The sequence below is a fragment of the Pelobates fuscus genome, chromosome 1, assembly GCF_036172605.1.
Source record: "Pelobates fuscus isolate aPelFus1 chromosome 1, aPelFus1.pri, whole genome shotgun sequence".
Taxonomy (NCBI): domain Eukaryota; kingdom Metazoa; phylum Chordata; class Amphibia; order Anura; family Pelobatidae; genus Pelobates; species Pelobates fuscus.
Window position 1 is genome coordinate 168,735,453 of NC_086317.1, and position 18,787 is coordinate 168,754,239.

The 18,787-nt window shown below is 45.2% G+C and overlaps 1 protein-coding gene across 5 annotated transcripts in view; it reads right to left on the minus strand.

Annotated features, from left to right (window-relative positions):
• Positions 1 to 11,325, minus strand: part of DCAF6 (DDB1 and CUL4 associated factor 6) — a 195,544-nt gene extending 184,219 nt beyond the window's left edge. For 4 of the 5 annotated variants that reach the window (XM_063452129.1, XM_063452138.1, XM_063452148.1 and 1 more), the window contains exons 1-2: positions 10,970 to 11,325; positions 9,437 to 9,567 (exon numbers count right to left, since the gene is read on the minus strand). In XM_063452129.1, the coding sequence (XP_063308199.1) occupies positions 9,437 to 9,527 (91 nt within the window). In that variant the 5' untranslated portion in view covers positions 9,528 to 9,567; positions 10,970 to 11,325. The remainder of the gene's footprint in view (positions 1 to 9,436; positions 9,568 to 10,969) is intronic. The other variant, XM_063452156.1, reaches the window with a different exon arrangement.
• Between the last annotated feature and the right edge of the window lie 7,462 nt (positions 11,326 to 18,787).

An 18,787-nucleotide genomic window follows, 5' to 3' on the forward strand; every position in this document is an offset into this window, starting at 1 on the left:
TCAATTGGCTATACATGAAATCGGCACTAGACAAATTTGGCTTTCCTTCCGCATTCATAAAAGCGATTATGGCCTTATACACCTTCCCAGAAGCTAGTGTCACTAACGCAGGATTCATATCCCCACCCTTCCCAATTTCGAATGGAACGAGACAGGGTTGTCCTTTGTCCCCCCTGCTTTTCATAATATGTCTAGAACCTTTAGCTCAGATCATTAGGCAGAACCCGAACATTCACGGAGTCACTATCGACGAACATCAATACAAACTCTCACTGTTTGCCGATGATATTCTGCTGACGCTGACAAGGCCAGAGGTATCACTCCCAAACCTCATGCCCATCCTACAATCTTTTGGCTCTCTCTCCTATTACAAACTTAACACGGCTAAGACACAAGCTTTGCCAATTAACCTCCCTTTGGAGAACGCTGAGGTGTTAAAAAAGGCCTTCGATTTCGATTGGAGGACGGAGTCGGTAACCTATTTGGGAGTGCGAGTTGCCAAATCGATACATACTATATACAAACTAAACCATATTCCTCTCTTAGAAACCATCCGCAAAGACCTGAACTCCTGGAAAGACGTGATGCTCTCATGGGCAGGGAGAGTTAATGCAGTGAAAATGATGGCCCTACCTAAACTACTGTACTTATTTCGTATGTTGCCTGTAACTATTCCACAAAGTTTTTGTACAAAAGCCCAGTCCATCATTAATAGCTTTATATGGGGGAACAAACGTGCGAGAGTAGCGAGTCACACCCTGTATAAACCGTTCCAGATGGGAGGAATGGGGGTGCCGCAGGTGGCCATGTATCACTTGGCAGCCATACTATCCCAGGCAGTAAATCTCCATGCAGACAAGGGACAACTACTTTGGGTCGACATGGAACGCAAACAATGGCCTAAGGAGACACTCCTAGAGTACATGTGGTCCCCACCAGCTAAAAGGGGGAAGGCGCGCACGCTCCTTTCCACAACAAAACTGACGGTACACATATGGGATAAGTTTAGAGCAATTCAGACTAAGACTCCCAGATTTCATAGATTGGCGCCATTAAACGCTATGTCCACAGTGTTACCATGGCTCTCACTATCCACATGGGCAGAAGCAGGCATCACTAGTGTCTCCCAATTGTTTACTGGTACGGAAATCACTCCTTTTGCTGAGCTCCAACAGAAGTACAGCCTAGCTCCTAGATATGTGTTCCCTTACCTCCAAATTAAAAGTGCATTATTGGAGCATGTAGATAGGACCACAGAGGGCAAGGCTGGGGAATCTACTCAGCAATGCGATCTCCTTATGACATGTTGGAAATACCCCCTTAGGCATAAATTGCTCTCCAGGTGCTACAAAGCAATATCGAACTTCCCACTGTCCCCAAGCCTATCGTTTATGTCCCAATGGGAAAAAGAAAGTGGGACAACTCTTTTTCCCCACAAATGGCTAGCACTAGTTAATGCACTGACTGGGTATACCGCGTGCTACTCACATATTGAAGCTCACAGAAAGCTAATGTACCGATGGTATCTGACACCGGATAAACTTAGCAAAATATACCCAAACACTTCTGACCGATGTTGGAGGTGTCGAGCACAAAAAGGCACAACGCTCCACATATGGTGGGGATGCGACCTTATTCGACCATTGTGGTTGGAGGTTTCTAGGTTGCTTAGCAAAGTAGATATTCTCCCGCTGGAGTTTGGGACCTGCCTATGGTTGGACCTTCCCGCCAGCTGGACGAAGCAGGAGAAAGCATTGGCCGCACAGGTGATACTGGCAGCTAGAGCTCTTATAGCGCTCAATTGGAAATCAACCAATTGCCCGTCTGAAAAGTACCTCATGGACAAAATCCGACTAAATTTTGTATATGACATCTCATCGGCGATAACTGTGACCAAAAACATAAAATATCTAAAAACTGGGAACCTTGGTGTAGCCGCTTTCAGTTCCAGCCTCCATAAAACCTTCAATAGGCCTCAGATCCAGATCATGTACACACCTGAAACTAACAATCAAAAAAAAAAAAAAAAAAAAGGAACTTTAGGGCAGGGAGCTTCTTATTCCTCCTCCCCCCTTCCTGGTCGATACCATCGCCTAAGACAACAGCCATAGAAGTCCAAATAGCTGCTGGATAGCAAGCAGATATGGTTCTCCCTCATGTTAGATTGTTTTTTAAATGTATTCTATTTGCTTTTTCCGTTAGGTTTTAATTTGGGATGTTCAGGCGGAGCGACGCCTTGACACTTGCGTAATACATTACAGAGTGCCACATTTAGGGGGATATATAGGAGGCATTAATAGTGTAGGTGGAGAGCCTCGTCAAGTAGATAGCCGACACTTGAGACTACTTGACCCCCCTGAATGCCCAACAAGGTTAGGGTATACAGCAGGTACACGTATCACAGGACAAACAGACACGAGATAACCAGAGCATCGCCCCTGCATGCCTATAAGAGGCTGATAGCTACACTGCCTCAATGACGAGTTACACTTGAAGGTGGTAAAGAGGGGTATGGGTAACGCCCGTTCTAAATTGGGACGAGCAGAGACTACACTACGCCCAAACCACTGCATACATAGATAGGTGGTGATGAATATGAAATATGAATGTCACTGTGTTGTATCAGATCCTTCGTACTGTAACCCTGAACCCCCCACCCTACCCTTTTTTTTTTCTGTACCCCCACCCTTTCTATTTTATGATTGAAAAACAATAAACTCAACTAATAAAAAAAAAAAAAAGAGAATGAGTAACAAATAGAGACACCTCTTTTATTTTTAGCAAGCATGGTAACCATTTGCAAAATATTGGGAGTAAAACTTGGAAATTTTGACTCTCGCAAAATAAATTTCTTGGAATAAAGCAGTATCCACACAAACTGAGTTTGCTTCTTCAACTGCCTCTTCTCTGACTCCACATGCCTATCCATCCCATAGTGTAAGGCCAGTTAGGTCCAGGTTTCAAGTATACAGAAAACAGTTATTAGGTGGTCTATGTTAGTAAATGCTCCTAAGAGGCCAGGGTCTAAACTGATACCCTCACCCAACAGAAGGCAAGTATACACCTTTACTATGTTTAGAATCCATAGAGTATGAAGCCCCAGAATACCCAATTTCAACACCTCATTATGTACAGGTACATTTGCAGAAAGAAAAAAAAAAAAGAAAATTTTTTTTATATATATATATATATATATATATATATATATATATATATATATATATATATATATATATATATATATATATATATATATATATATATATATGAAGTTAAGGGAACAATGTACAATACAAAAATCATAAATAGAAGTTTCCCCCAGGAGACCAGACTCCCATACCCTTCTAGCAATTTATGGAATAGTAGACCACATTGCAAAGGTCAGGGAGTCACCCTGGGTTGCCCACTTGCTGCCACTCTTGACAAACTCTAGGGTCACTGGTCCGAGGGAGAATGAGAGTTTTGGGTTTAATGAAATGGAAACTTATTTCACCAGCAGCTGTGAACCCTCTGCTATGGAGGAGGCACTGTGAGGACTCCATTCTGCAGAATCAGCAACTTTATGGGTAATCCTGATCTGTAATAAATCTTGGCCTGTTTGAGAGCCATGGTGACACTCTAAAATTCTGTCCGCTTTTTGAGGATGGTTGATTAGAGGTCCATGAAGAGTAGAACACAGTTGTAGGTTGCAGGGAGGTCAGAAGGCGCTCTTGCAGCTTTCAGAAGCAGATTCTTTATAATGGGAGACTAGCTGGGTAGAGGCCTAGGCCTTGGCAATCTGTGCACCCGATCTAACAATAGACCTTTTAGCCACTCTGTTCAGCAGCAGGGCTTGAAATAAGGAGGGGATAACATTTAACTACTTTTTTCCCCTGGATTCGGGGATACTTCTCAGGCAAATTTTATTGCGCCTACAGAGGCCGCAACGTTTTCCAACACAGGTGTTGCCATGGAATTGTGTTCGGCCATAACCTCCTCTATCTTGACTTCGAGCCATCCGGGATGTTCTCCTAGGGTGTATATCCACCGTTCCTCTGCCACATTCAGCATGCTTTTGTCCAGCAGTCTCTTGACTGTGGCAGAGATAGTGGTCAACAGGTAGCCAAGTCAGGTGAGGTAGATGCAATTTTGGTTATCACAGAGTGGCATGGCCACATACACTGAAATCAGAATTGTGTGTAGTTTAAAATACATATGTAATGTTATGAAAAAAGATACCACAGGCATTAAGCACTGTGGCATATATGTATGGTGGCAATAGAGGGTTAAATTGTCCAGTTAGGGAAAGTATAGTGTAAGTTCATGACCCCTGGTCAGGTTGTTGGGCAGAGTGGGACAAGTAGATGGGCAGATTTGGTGACACGGCTGTTGCTGGGGACAAGAGCTGGCTGAGGATTGGTTTCCAGCCGTGAGCCAGCGAAGCCAGGTAAGAATAAAAGGTGGCAGCGTGAGCTGTTTGCAGGACAGGAGAAGCATGGACGGACCCCGCCCTCCCTCCCCTATTTGCTAACTTTCTTTATAATTAATTAATGTCGTGGTGTTTGGAAGCTTGGGGCAAAGTCATCCTCAGGTTCAAGTTCTGAGGGAGGATATGTGTTAAATGGTTGTATATAAAAGGCGGTCAGGTTAGCTATGATTGACTGGCAATTAAGTGATGGTGAAAGTGAAAAGTTATGGAAGTAAAGTGAAAACGTTGATGTGAATAGGTTACCGTTATCAAGTTATGGTGGTATGCCCCCCTTTCAAGCTTTAAATAAAACACCACGGCATAACCCACTGAAATAAAATAAAGTGTGTCTGTGTTTATTGTGTGGTCTAAATTATTTATGCAAAATATTGCCTTCCATACATAATAGAGATTCTTTGTTGAACTCATTTGAATATGACCACCCAGAATCCCATGCAGTAATAACAGCACTGCAAATGTTAGATTTCTGTAAGAAACGTCTTATGGCTTGTTTAGTGTGTGCGCAATCTGTATTCAACAATGTATTTACTATCTACTGACTTCAGCTTCAATCACTTCCCTCCACCTCCCCCCCACCATATTTTTATTGGTTTGTGCTCCACAAGCAACACCAAGCCTCAATAGCATGCTGATAAGTTGCATTAACAACAAAACAGCTGCCCACAAGTGGTTATCTTGCGTTGCACCTCTTCCATCCATGGATGGATGAATGAATGGATAACATATACATATTAATACACACACACGTCCAGAGACCTTGCACTCTAACTTTTTACAAATATATTACCCCAGTGCTCCTGTAACACAATTCATAGATAGTTGCAAGGTACCAGCACTCTGGGATTTTCCAATACTTCTTCTTTATTCTTAATTGGCATCCATAGTCAATGTTTCAGTTCCCCTTAGGAAATTTCATCAGGACAAAAATATACCGTATATCATATGTATATGTTCTTGTCCTGACGACAGTTCCTAAGGGGAACTGAAACATTGACTATGGATACTAATACAGAATAAAGAAGAACCCAGACCACTTCATCTCAGTGGAGTGGTCTCTGTGCCATGTTCCCCTTGTCGTGATTAATAAATACACATTTTGATTCCTAGCGCTGCAGTGTTCCTTTAGGAGACAATACATGGTATGTCACGATTCCGGGAACCAAACACGCTAACACACACACAGAAAAGGTGCAGTACCGGACCTTAGAGTGGCCGGGCTAAGCACACAAAGAATAGTCAGGAGACAAGCCGAGTAAGGGGAACCAGAAGACAGAATAACGAGAAACAAGCCGAGGTCAAAGGGTAGGAGAAAGTCACAAAGTTAGATAAACAAGCCAGAGAGTACGAAACCAGAAACACAAGTTCAGTAGCAGTACTAGCAAGCAAAGACCACAACAGGGCAGAGAGGAACAGGAAAGGTAAGTATATAAATCATTAGGTTAATTCTGATTGGCTAATTTCCAATCAGAATTAACAAATCACACGTGGGAGATATCTAGACCTCCCACTGTGAATGAGGCACTTTGCCTTTAACGCAGGGTCAGGTGGCTGACCCCGGCGTTTAGTGAAATGGGCAGTCTCCCAGTGTGCGGCGTCATGCATGCTGACGCTGGGGGACGTAGAGGAAGACGTGGGCGGCATCCGTGGCTGGGAGGATGCAGCCTGCCGAGCGCACGCCAGGGAGGGGACCGCGGACGGCTAGAGGGTGAGTGCCGCGAGCGGACTGCAGCCTCCCCTCGCAGCCGCCCGCGGGATCCTGACATGGTTGATTATATCATCCTTTGCAAAGCATCATATAAATAATACAAAAAACAATTTACTAAAAAGCACAATGCCATTTATTACATATTTATCTACTTAAAGCATTGTAATGCCTCAAACAATAGAAGAATGCTTTAATGCTACAATTAAAATGTTGTTTAAAAAAAACTTGTTATCCTTCAAACGGGCTATTGATGCGTGTGAGGTCTCGATCAGCTGCCATAATACTAAACAGCTTCAAGAAACAGCTTCTTCAAAGTCAGTCAATGTTTGGTCAGCTGGAAATGTGCCCGGGGACACTAACAAGTGCTCAAGTTACATATCTCATGGTATCTCAGCTTTCCAAATTGTAAACAAACAGAAAATAACAAAAATTTAGGTATACTTCATCACAAGTTAGGCCTAAGATATTGTATTAACTTCGGTCCACACAACACCACAAAAAGTTTCACTTTTTTCTGCCTCCATCGCAGCAGTTATTTTAGTATCACTAGAACTCTTGAATTCCCAGTAAAGTTCCCATATCCAAAATACAATTGAAAAACGTTCCCAGTAATGTTTATTCTAAGTCCCAGTACAGTTTCTTATGTACTCCGTAATTTTCTCATCTAAGTACAGTAGCACCAGAAGAGCTTGCACAAACATTAGTGTTTGCTCTCCTTGAGCTCATACCTGATACTATTCCTCCTCCAAATACATTTACCCTATTCTCCCTCCTCCCCCCCCTCCCAAATCGGTCTTGATAAAATTAATACTTGAAGCAACATGAGACCTTACCTATATTGGCTCTATACTAAGCCTGGACTCTCTTATTTATTGTGGATACCACCGTTATATCTATTACTGCTGGGAGAGCTCATTATCTTTGTATAATAGTATGGAACCGTCTACCAGCCAACACCCACCTAGTTACTCAACACTGACCTGCGGTTTTTATTTATTTAATTTTATTTACTGGCTTTGGATACATTTATGTGCAGTAGCACCATTTCACTATGCATATTGTTACAACTTTTACAGTTGGACTCTTTCCCCAAGGAGTACTGCTAACCTGTTTGATATATTGGAGTTAATTTCTCCCGTTTACTCTCAGAGTTTTGATTTTAGGGGCTTTGTGTGTTTGCTTGCTTGTCATATCCAGCTTGTAATCATTGCCAGACTTCCACAATAGTGTTTTTTCCCCCAAAAGTTCCCTTTGACTATTATAATAATTTGAGAACATTATTTTAATTTATATGCAACACCTAGTTAATGCATGTGTACTAACCATTTACTGCATAATGCTATATAACACAACACTGTTTAATGGTTCCTGGCAGATTGGTTTTAACTGACTAATTTGATAAACTGGTTATATTTTTAAAATCAAACCCATTTTTATTTTGTGCCCTCCATTTTTTCTTGCTAACATTCCACATTTCCCTCAATAGAGTACAGTCCCCTCATCCCCAGTTCAGAATCCATTTTACAATATAGAGTTGTCAACTTCCCCTATCCACCTCTATCTGCAGGCAGCTAATGAACATAGGAGCAGTACACTTCCTTGCTTCACGGATTGTTTCTCAATGACCAAAGTTTGCATCAGTAATAGTTGCAGTGTGCAGCAACTGAACATCTTAAATACACCAGTGGCCTTTTGCTGTGTCTCAAGCTTATAGGCATCAGCACACAATAACAATAGTGCTGTGATATTATAGTCAGAAATCCACATTGTACATCCTCACACATGCTCAGTGTTATTTACCAAAGTGAGAATTGTCAGGAATTCAAAAAGAATTTAAAATTGAAAGGTTTACTCCGAGCACCATGGTCACATGGAATCTGTATGTTCAGGATTTTGCTATGGAATTAACCCTTCTGCTGGAGGTGTAACAACTAGAGTTCCAAGCTGGCTAATATCAATTCTGTGCAACAAAATGACAGCTGATGCTCTAGGCCAATGTATGTCTATCCCAACAGCTTCCACCATCTGTAGATCTTGTTGCTAAATGGTTTGCCCCATTAAAGGGGCACTGGGCCAGGGTTCTACTGCCATCATCACCACTACACTCGGCTGTAGTGGTTATGAGGTTTGGAGTAACGCTTTAAAGCCAAAATATCCAAACTGGGGAAAAATTGTTGAGTCAGATATGCTTCCAGTTCAACTATGTTCCACTTTAAAACTCTACAACCCTCATTCACAAATCCATACAACTTCCCAATCTCTACTACCTTGTATTACATCCCACACGTTTACAAGTGGCATCTGAGTCCTAGGGACCAGGAACTCACTAGGACCCATTAGATTATTGGCATTGTGAGGAAGCCATGGGAAAGAAATGGTCGAATAGTCAAGATTGGGAGGAAATGGAAGCAGAATTGGTGAGAAATGGCAGAAAATGGGGTTAAGTCCGTTTTAGATTGAATACTAGGTATGATGAAGAAGATTGGACACTCAGCCTTTAAAAATAAATTACATTTTAAAAACAACACAATTGACGATTGCAAAACTAAAACGTAAAACATACAAAAACCAAAAATATTAGTACTACAGGTATCATGTTAAATCTGAATTAATACAGGAATTATCAGGACTCTAATTTCCACTTGACTTTTGCATAGAAATGTATGTGTGCCCAAGTTTAATCTAATGCTCTATCGAATCTAATGTGCACCACAATTTTTGAAACCTGGAAGCTAAAAAATTATTTGCTTTGACACAATGCATCTCTATGGAGAATGTTCAGCATGTTGAACATTGTGCAGCAAGAATCCAGGAAGCATCTCTAGTGGCCATTAGAGTGACTGCCATTGGAGGTGTCCTTTTGCAGTAATGTAAACACTGACTATTCTGAAATGCCTGCAGCGACAGGCTATAGACACAATAACTACTACATTAAGCTATAGTTGTTCTTGTGACTATAGTGTCCCTTTAGGATTTAAAAATAATGTTGGCCCCACTTGGATAATTTATCTATACACTGTAAGGCCAACAAATTCTGCATCACTAAACTAATCTATAACTCCAGTCAGTAGACAGGCCTGAGGCTTCAGAAAAGTTTGTCTTTGTTTAAACATCTAAACACATCTGTTAACCCACATGCAAAAACAACATTTAACTTAGGTGCCCTTGCCACCTCACAAACTGACTAAAATTGACTACATCAAAAGTATTACCACAACAGAACTATCCTATTGTAATCAAAAATAAATAAAAGAAAATCTTACCTAAATAGTTGATACGAAGCACATCTGGTTCATCCAATCCAAGAGAGCGCTTTCTTACATCCCATAGCAGGCTACTGCAACACCGTGACATAATCCAGGCACTGTGAATCCCTTACTGATCACTCTTCAAACTGCAACCAAATTAGCATAGCTAGATAAATGCCTGTTGTAATATGCAAGTATATTTGTAGATAACATTTTGCTAGCCAGCATAGCAGGATATTAGCAGACCTTATAGAATAACATGGCTGGGAACCCACAAGGATGCTAAACAGTAGATACAAATATAAGTTAAATGTATTCACTAAAGACAAACCAATAATGCTTTCAAAATCAAACAACAAAAACTTCAGCCCAGAGCGATGACTTGGGAAAAATAAATAAATAAATAAATAAAATTTAAAAAAAAATTACTTTAAAATGCTAGTTTATTAAAACTGCCTAACACACTAGTTAGAATTTGTGAAGGGAAAAACAAAAACCCAACATGTATACGGGTTATAATTAAAAGAAAAATAATGATAATGTGGCAGGAAGGTTCAACTGGCATTTCAGTTGGTAACGTTTCCTACAAGCGTCAACTGGCAAATATCAATGGCCACCCTCGTAGACATGGTGGCTTATGGAAATATCCAGCTGAGCTTCCAATGGTGACACAGACGGTGACAAGTTTTGGCATAGGCAATGCTGACAGGAGTTGTAAAATAAATAAGTAATTGTGGTGTCAAGTTCCGGTAAATTAAATGCAATTGTGCTATGCTTGATGAGAGCAAGCAACCTGTGCATTTATTTGACAGGTCTACTTCAACCAGAAATGAAAACATTTAAGGAAAGCAGTAATAAATACCCCCAAAAAGGTCATTTACCACTGCTAACATTGTGCCTGTTTTCTGTGATTTGTTTCAGCTTTGCATAGCGAGCTCAAGAATATACGATTACGCACACAGTAAAAGGGTTACTCACCAAACTCTGAATTTTAACAACTGAAATCGGATTTTTAAAACTCTAGCTTGTGCCCATCACTTGGATAATTTCTCCAATCAACTATATCAGCCCCAACTTTTTTGCATTCGGATTTAATTCACTTAAATTCTGAGTTTAGTGAATAACTCTAAGACAGTTATTTCCTTAAGTGTGCGTTGACGATAACAAAGCGAATGTCAAGTTTTATGCCAAAATACCTCAACAGAAGACATAAACTGCATCTTTTATTATTTTGGCCTAAAATCTGAGATTAGCATTGAATTCCTGACAATTCATTCCCACTTCAGTGTATATACCCCCTTTGTAGAGGAGAGGACTCAGCTACTGCAGAACCTCTTTAGGAACCAATCTATTTCTATAAACCAGTGAGAATGCTGCCAGCTCTCTCCAGTCCATCCAAGAGGTTCTGCAGCTGCTGCAATACTCCCAGCCCTGGCCTTTTCACAGCCAGCAGAGTACTAGGGGTCCTGGGTCTGCCACACTGGCCCCATCTCAGCCAGGCTGGCATACCCCCAGCAGCTTTGTGTGCCCCCCTCCCTGTTACCTTACCCTGTTATACAGCCCACCACTAGCCGTCTAGGGCGCTTTTGTTGCTGGCAGCCTTGTCCTGGCTGTGCCCTGGTGGCTGGGCGTGCTGTGCCTGGCTGTGCCCTGGTGGCTGGGCGTGCTGTGCCTGGCTGTGCCCTGGTGGCTGGGCGTGCTGCGCCTGGCTGTGCCCTGGTGGCTGGGAGTGCTGCGCCTGGCAGTGTCAGCGCTCAGTGCGGGCACGGTGAAGCCGAGGAGGAGGACGTGGTGCCGGCCATGTACCCAGCCCGCTGCCCCGGCGGAGACTGCCCGTGATTAGTGACAGCAGCTGGCAGGGGGGACAGAAATAGCACAGAGCCCAGGATGGAAATGGAAGCGCTCGGCTTTAAGACGTCACAGCGACCTGCTCAGTGGGAGGGGCCAAGGCCCCAGGAGGGTAGGGAAGGGGCTGAACCACATACTCCCCAAAACAATGGCTGGGGAGGGGGTTAATAATAAACATTGTCACCACTTCCCCCTGTACCCAGACACCGGCCGCCAGGGAAATCTGCTTTCACAGACACTTCTTATTTACAGACAAGACATGCTGTTAAGATGCCTGGCTAACATATAATGTTAGGACAAAACAGAAATATTGTGTTATCTGTACAGGGATTCCTAAACAATGACATGCTGTAAATGTGTTTTGTTTTGTTTTTTTAATGTATTCATTCTGTGCAGGAATATGGGGTGGGGAGGTATTACGTTTTAGGTATAATTCTTTTTTTAATTTGTTTTTTTTTTACTAAAAGCTGAATGTGCTTCAAGATCAGGAACATTTATTTTTTTGCTGAATTTGCAGTTTGGATATTTAAATATTTTTTTTTAATGAGTTTTTCATAAAGATAAAATTCTCTTTTAGCGTACGCCTGCAGCAACCAAGGGCCATTACACCCCAAAATACAATATCACCATTGAGACATCCATGACTACTTTTCCTTTTTAGAAGTGTTTATGGAGCAAGCAATCTGTACGCGCCACGTTTCTGCTAGAAACAATGCGTACGCAGAGAAATATGCAGTTTTGTGTTGTGTTCTAGTTATAACTAGGCACATGTGACTTAGGGAACCCAGAATTCTGTTCCAGACTGCCTAATGTTAGTTCTGTACAAACATTACGCATGTCATTAGCATGCACTCCTGACAGTACAGTGAGTGCACCTGTAATATGAATCGCTCTCTCCCTCCCCTTCACTTAGTGTTAGAACATTGAGCCATCCCTCCATGTAGCCTTCATCCTTCTTCTTTACTTACTCTATTACATGCTTTCCTCCCTCCGTGCATCTCTTCCTCTTTAATCTTCACTTCCTCTATTAGGTGCCACCCTCCTTCCATACAGCCTTCCCTCCCCACATATGATTGGACCACAGTAAAAAAGGATGACATGCAGTGACGACAGAGAAGGCGTGGAACAGATTGGAAAAAACTTGACTGAGAGCTGTGTCGGACAGCCTGGCACCCCGACTGGGTGCCTCCGCCAATCGAGTACTATAAGCAACGCACCGGACACCATAAGCACTGTAGCCTTCTAGCCTCCGTAGCTTGGCTGGGGTCTCGCCATTTTCCATTCTCCCTGGACAAGGATCCAGCTTCCAGTGGGTGAACCTCTCCTCCTCCAGAGAGTATAGCAGGTATAGCTATAGCAATTCCATAAAAAAATTATTAGGTTATTAACAAAAGTGAGAATTGTCATGAATTCAAATTAATTTTACATTGTAGACAAAATTAGCCAAAATGGAAGCACAGCTTCATATGAATTCACTTTGAATTCCAAACAATTCTCACTTTAGTAAATATCACTGTGTGTGTTTTATATTCAATGATCACATCTCATGTGGTACAATTCAGCGTCTGGTTGAAATTCACAGGCACAAGCTCCATACAGAGTAAGCGATTTGCATAGTTATATATTTAACCAATTTCTATTTGCCTCACACTGATTTGTTCTAGTCTCATGCCTTCCAACTGTTCCGCTTTTGGGTTCCTGTCCCGACATCCCAATTTTGTTCCCCCATGTCCTGCATCCCGGAACACCAGGGAACCATGGAACAGTGGTCGGCTAGTACTGGGGCCCTAGGACCACGCAGAGAGCACTTTAGAAGTGCTCCCTGCATGGTCCTGGAATGTAGGTGCATTTATAAGTTCCAGAAACACTTGGGGCTTGAGCCCAACAGAAAACTAGCTTTCTTACCTCTGTAAGACTACATCTTTGTTTATCTCCCTTCAGGTCAATGGAGCTATCATAATCTCATTGCCTTCGTGCGAACATTGTCTTGGTGCACTATTTGACTCTGACCTTTCCTTCACCACTTACATAAAATTAATCACCAAATCCTGTTACTTTCACCTTAAAAATATTTCTCACAAGGGGGTGTGGCTTGACAGCAGACCTGAGTGGTCGTGTGTTTGATTGGCTCCACTTCTATACTGCTGAAATTTCTTCCACTCCAGACAACGGTAAACGAGACTCTATGATTCTCAACCACCATGGGCAGAAAAACATGGCGTGTGCGGCCCAAAAATGGCTGCTGACTTTGAGGAAAACTCAGACTCATCTTGGATTTTTTACCCCAACAAGGGCATAGGCAGCCTACTCCCTGCGAGGTCCCAACAGACTACTCCTAGCTTGTGTTAGAGGGATTGCCCAAAGGGGATTTGCCCTCCGCCCGCCTCATGTCGCTCCGCTTACTTTGCTTTGGTAGTGTCGTTGGTCTCACTGTGGATTCTGCAGGTTCGTCCTGGAGGCAGTCAGTGAGTGCGGGTACAGTTTGCGGTGAGGGCACTCATCGGTTCCTCGCCCCTCAGGCATGCACATGGCTGGGAGGCATCGGCCATCTTGTGGTGAGCCAACCCGTTTGCACTTCGCTGGAGGGTTGGTGCTGGAGCCGTGCAGTAGCCCTGGTTGTTGCCAGTGGGGAACGTGATATCCCCCACTGGTCCAAAGGGGGGGGGGGACAGCTATACACCGATCGGAGACCTGGGGAAGCGGCCGTCTCACCCCAGCTCAAGCTTGGGTAGGCCTCAGGCCTTCGTCCAGCGGTTCTGATGCCGTATCAGATCGAGAGTGGTACCATCGTGTTCAGTACCAGCTTGTGAGTAATTTGATTGCTGTTGTGGGTCAGTGCCCATTTGTGTCTCGGGATTAGCCTCAGTTTAGCCGTACAGACTCGGGAGCTCAGACAAAGCATGTCTGATCTGGCCAGTGGTCAGTCTCCGCCCCCCGATTATAGTGTCCCTTTAAATGTTTATCTCTAGCTCTAATAAATGATTTAGTTAACCACTGAAATTGTCTTTTTTTTTTTTATCATGCTAAATGTATTTGTCTTGGACTATCTTTCCTAATGAGTACTTTACGATGTCTCCACAGCTCTGACACATGATGCCTGAATCTCAGCATCACCATGGTCCACAGTGTCCATCCACCATTGTACTTACCTCCCTTAAGGAACAGGGCTACCTTCAGTACCACTATTGTCTAATTTGTAGCCTGGGAACCAGTTCAGATTGTCGTGACCCCGGTCAGGCTATCCTGGTAGTAAACAACAGACTCCTAAATGCAGGCAGGGCCGCATTCAGGGGAGTACAGCCGAGTACAGCCCTGACAGACTGCAGGTTGCTTGACCAGAATTTTTTTTATATTAATAATAATAATAAATTGCAGCTCTCATAAAGTTTGCTCTCACCCCATACAATCCCTCTGAGCATGGCTGATATTTTCGTATTGTGCATGTCCTGTGCTCTTGCCAGCCTCTTGGTCAACACCAGAGAAAAAAGGTATTAATTGGGGGTGGGTCCTGCTATGCTATAATGCACTGACGACTCTACTTACCCCCATGGTACTCCTGGATCGAGTGGGGATGTCCATAAGTGTGTCTGATGTCTCTGGTTTCCACACTGATTGAGAGCTGGCTCGGAGGCCTGGTGAGACTGGAGGGGTAGGGAGACGGCCGATCCCAGCCCCTGATCCGCCCAGCTGTTTGGGGCCATGTTCCCGGGGGGTTATCCCGGTCTACCCAGAGGGCATGTGGCACTACCGCAACTCAAGCAACAAGCACCCAGTCGCACTCAAAATGGCAGTCATTGCGTGCTACTCCAATTCAGGGAGAAGATATTCTGAGGCCCTGTCCCTCTGAAAAGGCTGGTTGAGTTCTTATGGGCAGTGGAGAAAATGCAGGTGGGAATCAGTGCAAAGAGCCAAGTCTAGCAACATACCCGATGGTCCGCGAGGCACAACTGTATGAAGGGCGGAAAACCCATTCTCCTCAGGGCCCGCACGACAAGACAACGCTGAGTGAAACACAGCAACTTAACTGGGACTCTGGCATCGAGTGCTGGAGCTGCTGACAGTGTGAAGGTTGGTATAAGCAGATTCTACAGACCCTATGTTGCTACAGCCACTGCTCCCAAATGTCCTCAGGCCTGAAGCAAAGTATACCACGCGGTGGCTTTGCTCAGCCTTACAGGGTATCAGCTAAGTGGAGAACGGGACTTTATTTCTGGCATCATGTCTGACCATAACATCTAATTCAAGCACCTGCTGAGTACCTGTTTTGTTCCTTTTAAACATTTTAATTTTATGTTCTCTATGTTCAGCTCAACTGACTTGTCATCAATATATACTTGGGGCAGGGATTGTTATGCCATATAATTATCAGATGCCCTTTGTAACGGCTACCCAGGTAGAGAAAGGGTATCTGACGTTGGAGACGTCCTTTTCCCTGCAAGCTGCTGTGGAGAAGTAAAGCTGGTATAATTCCATCCACGATATCCAGAGAGAGAGAGTCAGGTTCAGCTGAAAAAGAGCAGAGTAGTATTCCCAAATAATCCCCTTCCAAGAACGAGACAAGGCTACGTTTTGAAGGGTCAAGAAGAACTGAGGACTGGAACACCCAGCCTGCTATTTATTACAAAGGGGTACACACAAGACACACCCAGGGGGAGGTTGAAAATAACCAATCATATACATGGTACCACCCCCACGTCTCCTCCCCTCAGATAAACATATAACATAATTATAACATACAGTATTTTACCCAAGTTCTGGATGTACCCCCAAAACAGGGGGTACACCTTTAAGTCCAGCACCGCTTGATAGTTCTTGTTTAGGGGAACAACATGTCGAAATTTCAGCTCATTCATTTGAGGGGTTCGGGAGTTATGGGTCTTTGAAGTTTTGACCGACCGCACAGGTTTTCTAGCCGAAAAGAGTTCCACAAGTTTTGGCCCTGCGGTCGGTCTCCGTTCGCCTGCTAAAACTCCACGAAATTCTTGCCATCCACAACTATCTCGGTGTTCGCTGAAATCCCCATAGAAGATTAAGTATAACTACCGAACGGCCGGTTGTTCGGTAGTTCCAGCACAAAGTTACGGTTGTATGGAGGTCTCAGCAGTGCTTGCCTATTTGCGTATCCGTTTTTAGTTCCATGTGTTCACAGGCAAACACCGCTGTTCGTGCGCAAGATGGCCGCGAACACGTGTAAGTCCCGAAATGGCGCCCACCTATATTTTACACACGGAGTTCGTGCTGAACGATATGAACGGCTGGGAACAAGCTGGGAGGTAAAATATGCTTTAATTACACATCAAGGCAGTCCGGTGTTCGGTAGAAATATACTGATAAAGAACGAATCAAACTACCGAACAGAGGCTTTATAATGCAATTCACTGTCTTATTCCACAGGGCTCAGGGGATGATAAAGTTCTGTTACACACTTTAATTAGACACCTGAGATGTGCAGGCTTAACAAGTTTTTCATGGGGGTAGTGGCGTCACCCACCTTGGCATCTCACTGCTCTCAAGTTAGCCTGAACACCCTCCAAACACGCAATGTTATACCGCTTGTATTTTCTCTTTCATTTTTTTATTTCATATTATTTACTCATGCATGACCCAGATAGATCTCTACTCTGCCATTAGATAATCTTGTAATATTAATGAAAACCCACTCAGATCTACTTATACTGTAGTATGACCTGCTCATGTCATGTAGCCCATGGAGCAGCGTAGCTAAGGGGAGTGGGCCTTGACATTGCCAGGAGACAGGCAGCTAGTGTCAGTGGTTGGGGGGTTGGATTAAGGATATGGAATGGGGAGGAGTTATTAAGGGAGTATAAGTAGCGGCCATTTTAAGTCTAACGGCACTTTTAATCCAAAGTTACACTTACCTGTTTGTTGTAGCAGGATTTGTGTGGCTTTGTTTTCTTTTGTCTCCTCTGCAGGTGTCAGGAAGATGGAAGATTGGCTGGAAGGAGTCAGGGCTGCTGTGCAGGAGAGGGGTCTCGAGTGGCTGAGGGACCGTCTTGGAGATGCCCTGCCGTCCGGATCTGGAAGCTCCCAGGGTCAGAGGCCGGTTAGGAGGACGAGGCCCCCGCAGAGACTGAGCCCCAGCGTGGTTCCAGCTTCCCGGCGTCCGAGGAGCCCCTCCAGAGGTCGTCGGGGCGGCGGTGAGGCTGTTGGCGGGAAGGCCGCAAGTGGAATCGGCCGCGGGCGTCGTCGCAGTGTGGCCGCACGAACCGGCTGTCAGGCGAGGCTGGAGTTGCAAGCCGCAGGTTCGGGAACCGAATCGGAGACTGCCGAACGTTCAGGGAGCGAACGTGGAGGTAGGAGTATCGGTGATCGGACGGAAACTGCCGAACGTTCGGGAGATGAACGTGGAGGTAGGAGATCTGGCGAATGGGCGGAAACTGCCGAACGTTCGGGAGACGAATGTAGAGGTGCTGCTACTGCCGAACGTTCGTTTTCCGGACTGGGAGGTAAGACTACTGCCGAACGTTCGGGAGTTGAGCGTGGAGGTAGCTCTACTGCAGGCCGTTCGGCTGCCGAACGTGGAGGCAGCAAAACTGCCGAACGTTCGGTTCTTGTGTCCTCTTTTACAGGAAGGGAAGGAGAAGTGTCTGATGGTGCCAGGAGTTCGAGAAAGCTGCCGTTGCAGGCACGTGCCAGCGGTACGGCAGGCTTGGCAGCAGGTTCTGGGAACGCTGAAAGTGCTGTCGGAGGAACAGGAGCCACGGCTGCGCATCGCCCGGGTGAGTCGCCCTCCAACGCTACTGCCCCCTCAGTTGCTAGCCCACGGGTTACCCCAGGGGTCGGTCCCGGTACTGGCATGGTTGGTGACAGCAGGGTGGCAGGTGGTAGGCAGGGGACTGCTAGGGCTCGGAGGGGACTGGACAGATTCAGCACTGCGAGACGCCATGGTCCCCAGTCAGCGGGCGGGAGCGCAGCGCTTCGCCGGGATCTCCCCTGCGACTGGGCCGGGGGCGTAGACAGGCTGGTCAGGAAGGCGGGGACATGTCCGTGGGAAGCGCCAGCGAGGGACAGCGCTGGAGACCGGTGCCCGCCAAGGGGCTAGCGCGCAAGGCTGGAGCGCAAGGGGCTAGGAGACACAGGTCTCGGAGCGGCCACCGGAGGGGAACGGAGGCAGACGACAGGGACCTCTGCGGGGAGGTCCACACCCGGGGGCGGCGTAGGGTGCCCCCTGTCAGGAATAGGGGACGGATGCAGCGGGACGATAGTTCCATGAGTGGGAATTCCTCGGAGGGATGGCGGACTGCGGCGCAGGCTCTTACCCCTCGAGGGCGGACGAATAGAGGGGAGTTGAGTGACTGGTCCCAGGAGGAGGAAGGGCAGGGCAGGGTTTCCACGGCCAGCCTACCCAAGATGTCTTCTTCTCCTTGCAGGTATCGCAGACGGTCACCCGCAAAGGGGGTGCGACCCTACGCAGCGAGGACTTCCAGACGGTCGCCGGCAGGCGAGGCGGACCGGGCTGCAAGAAAGGAGTCGTCAAGGTCGCCCGCGGACCGGGTG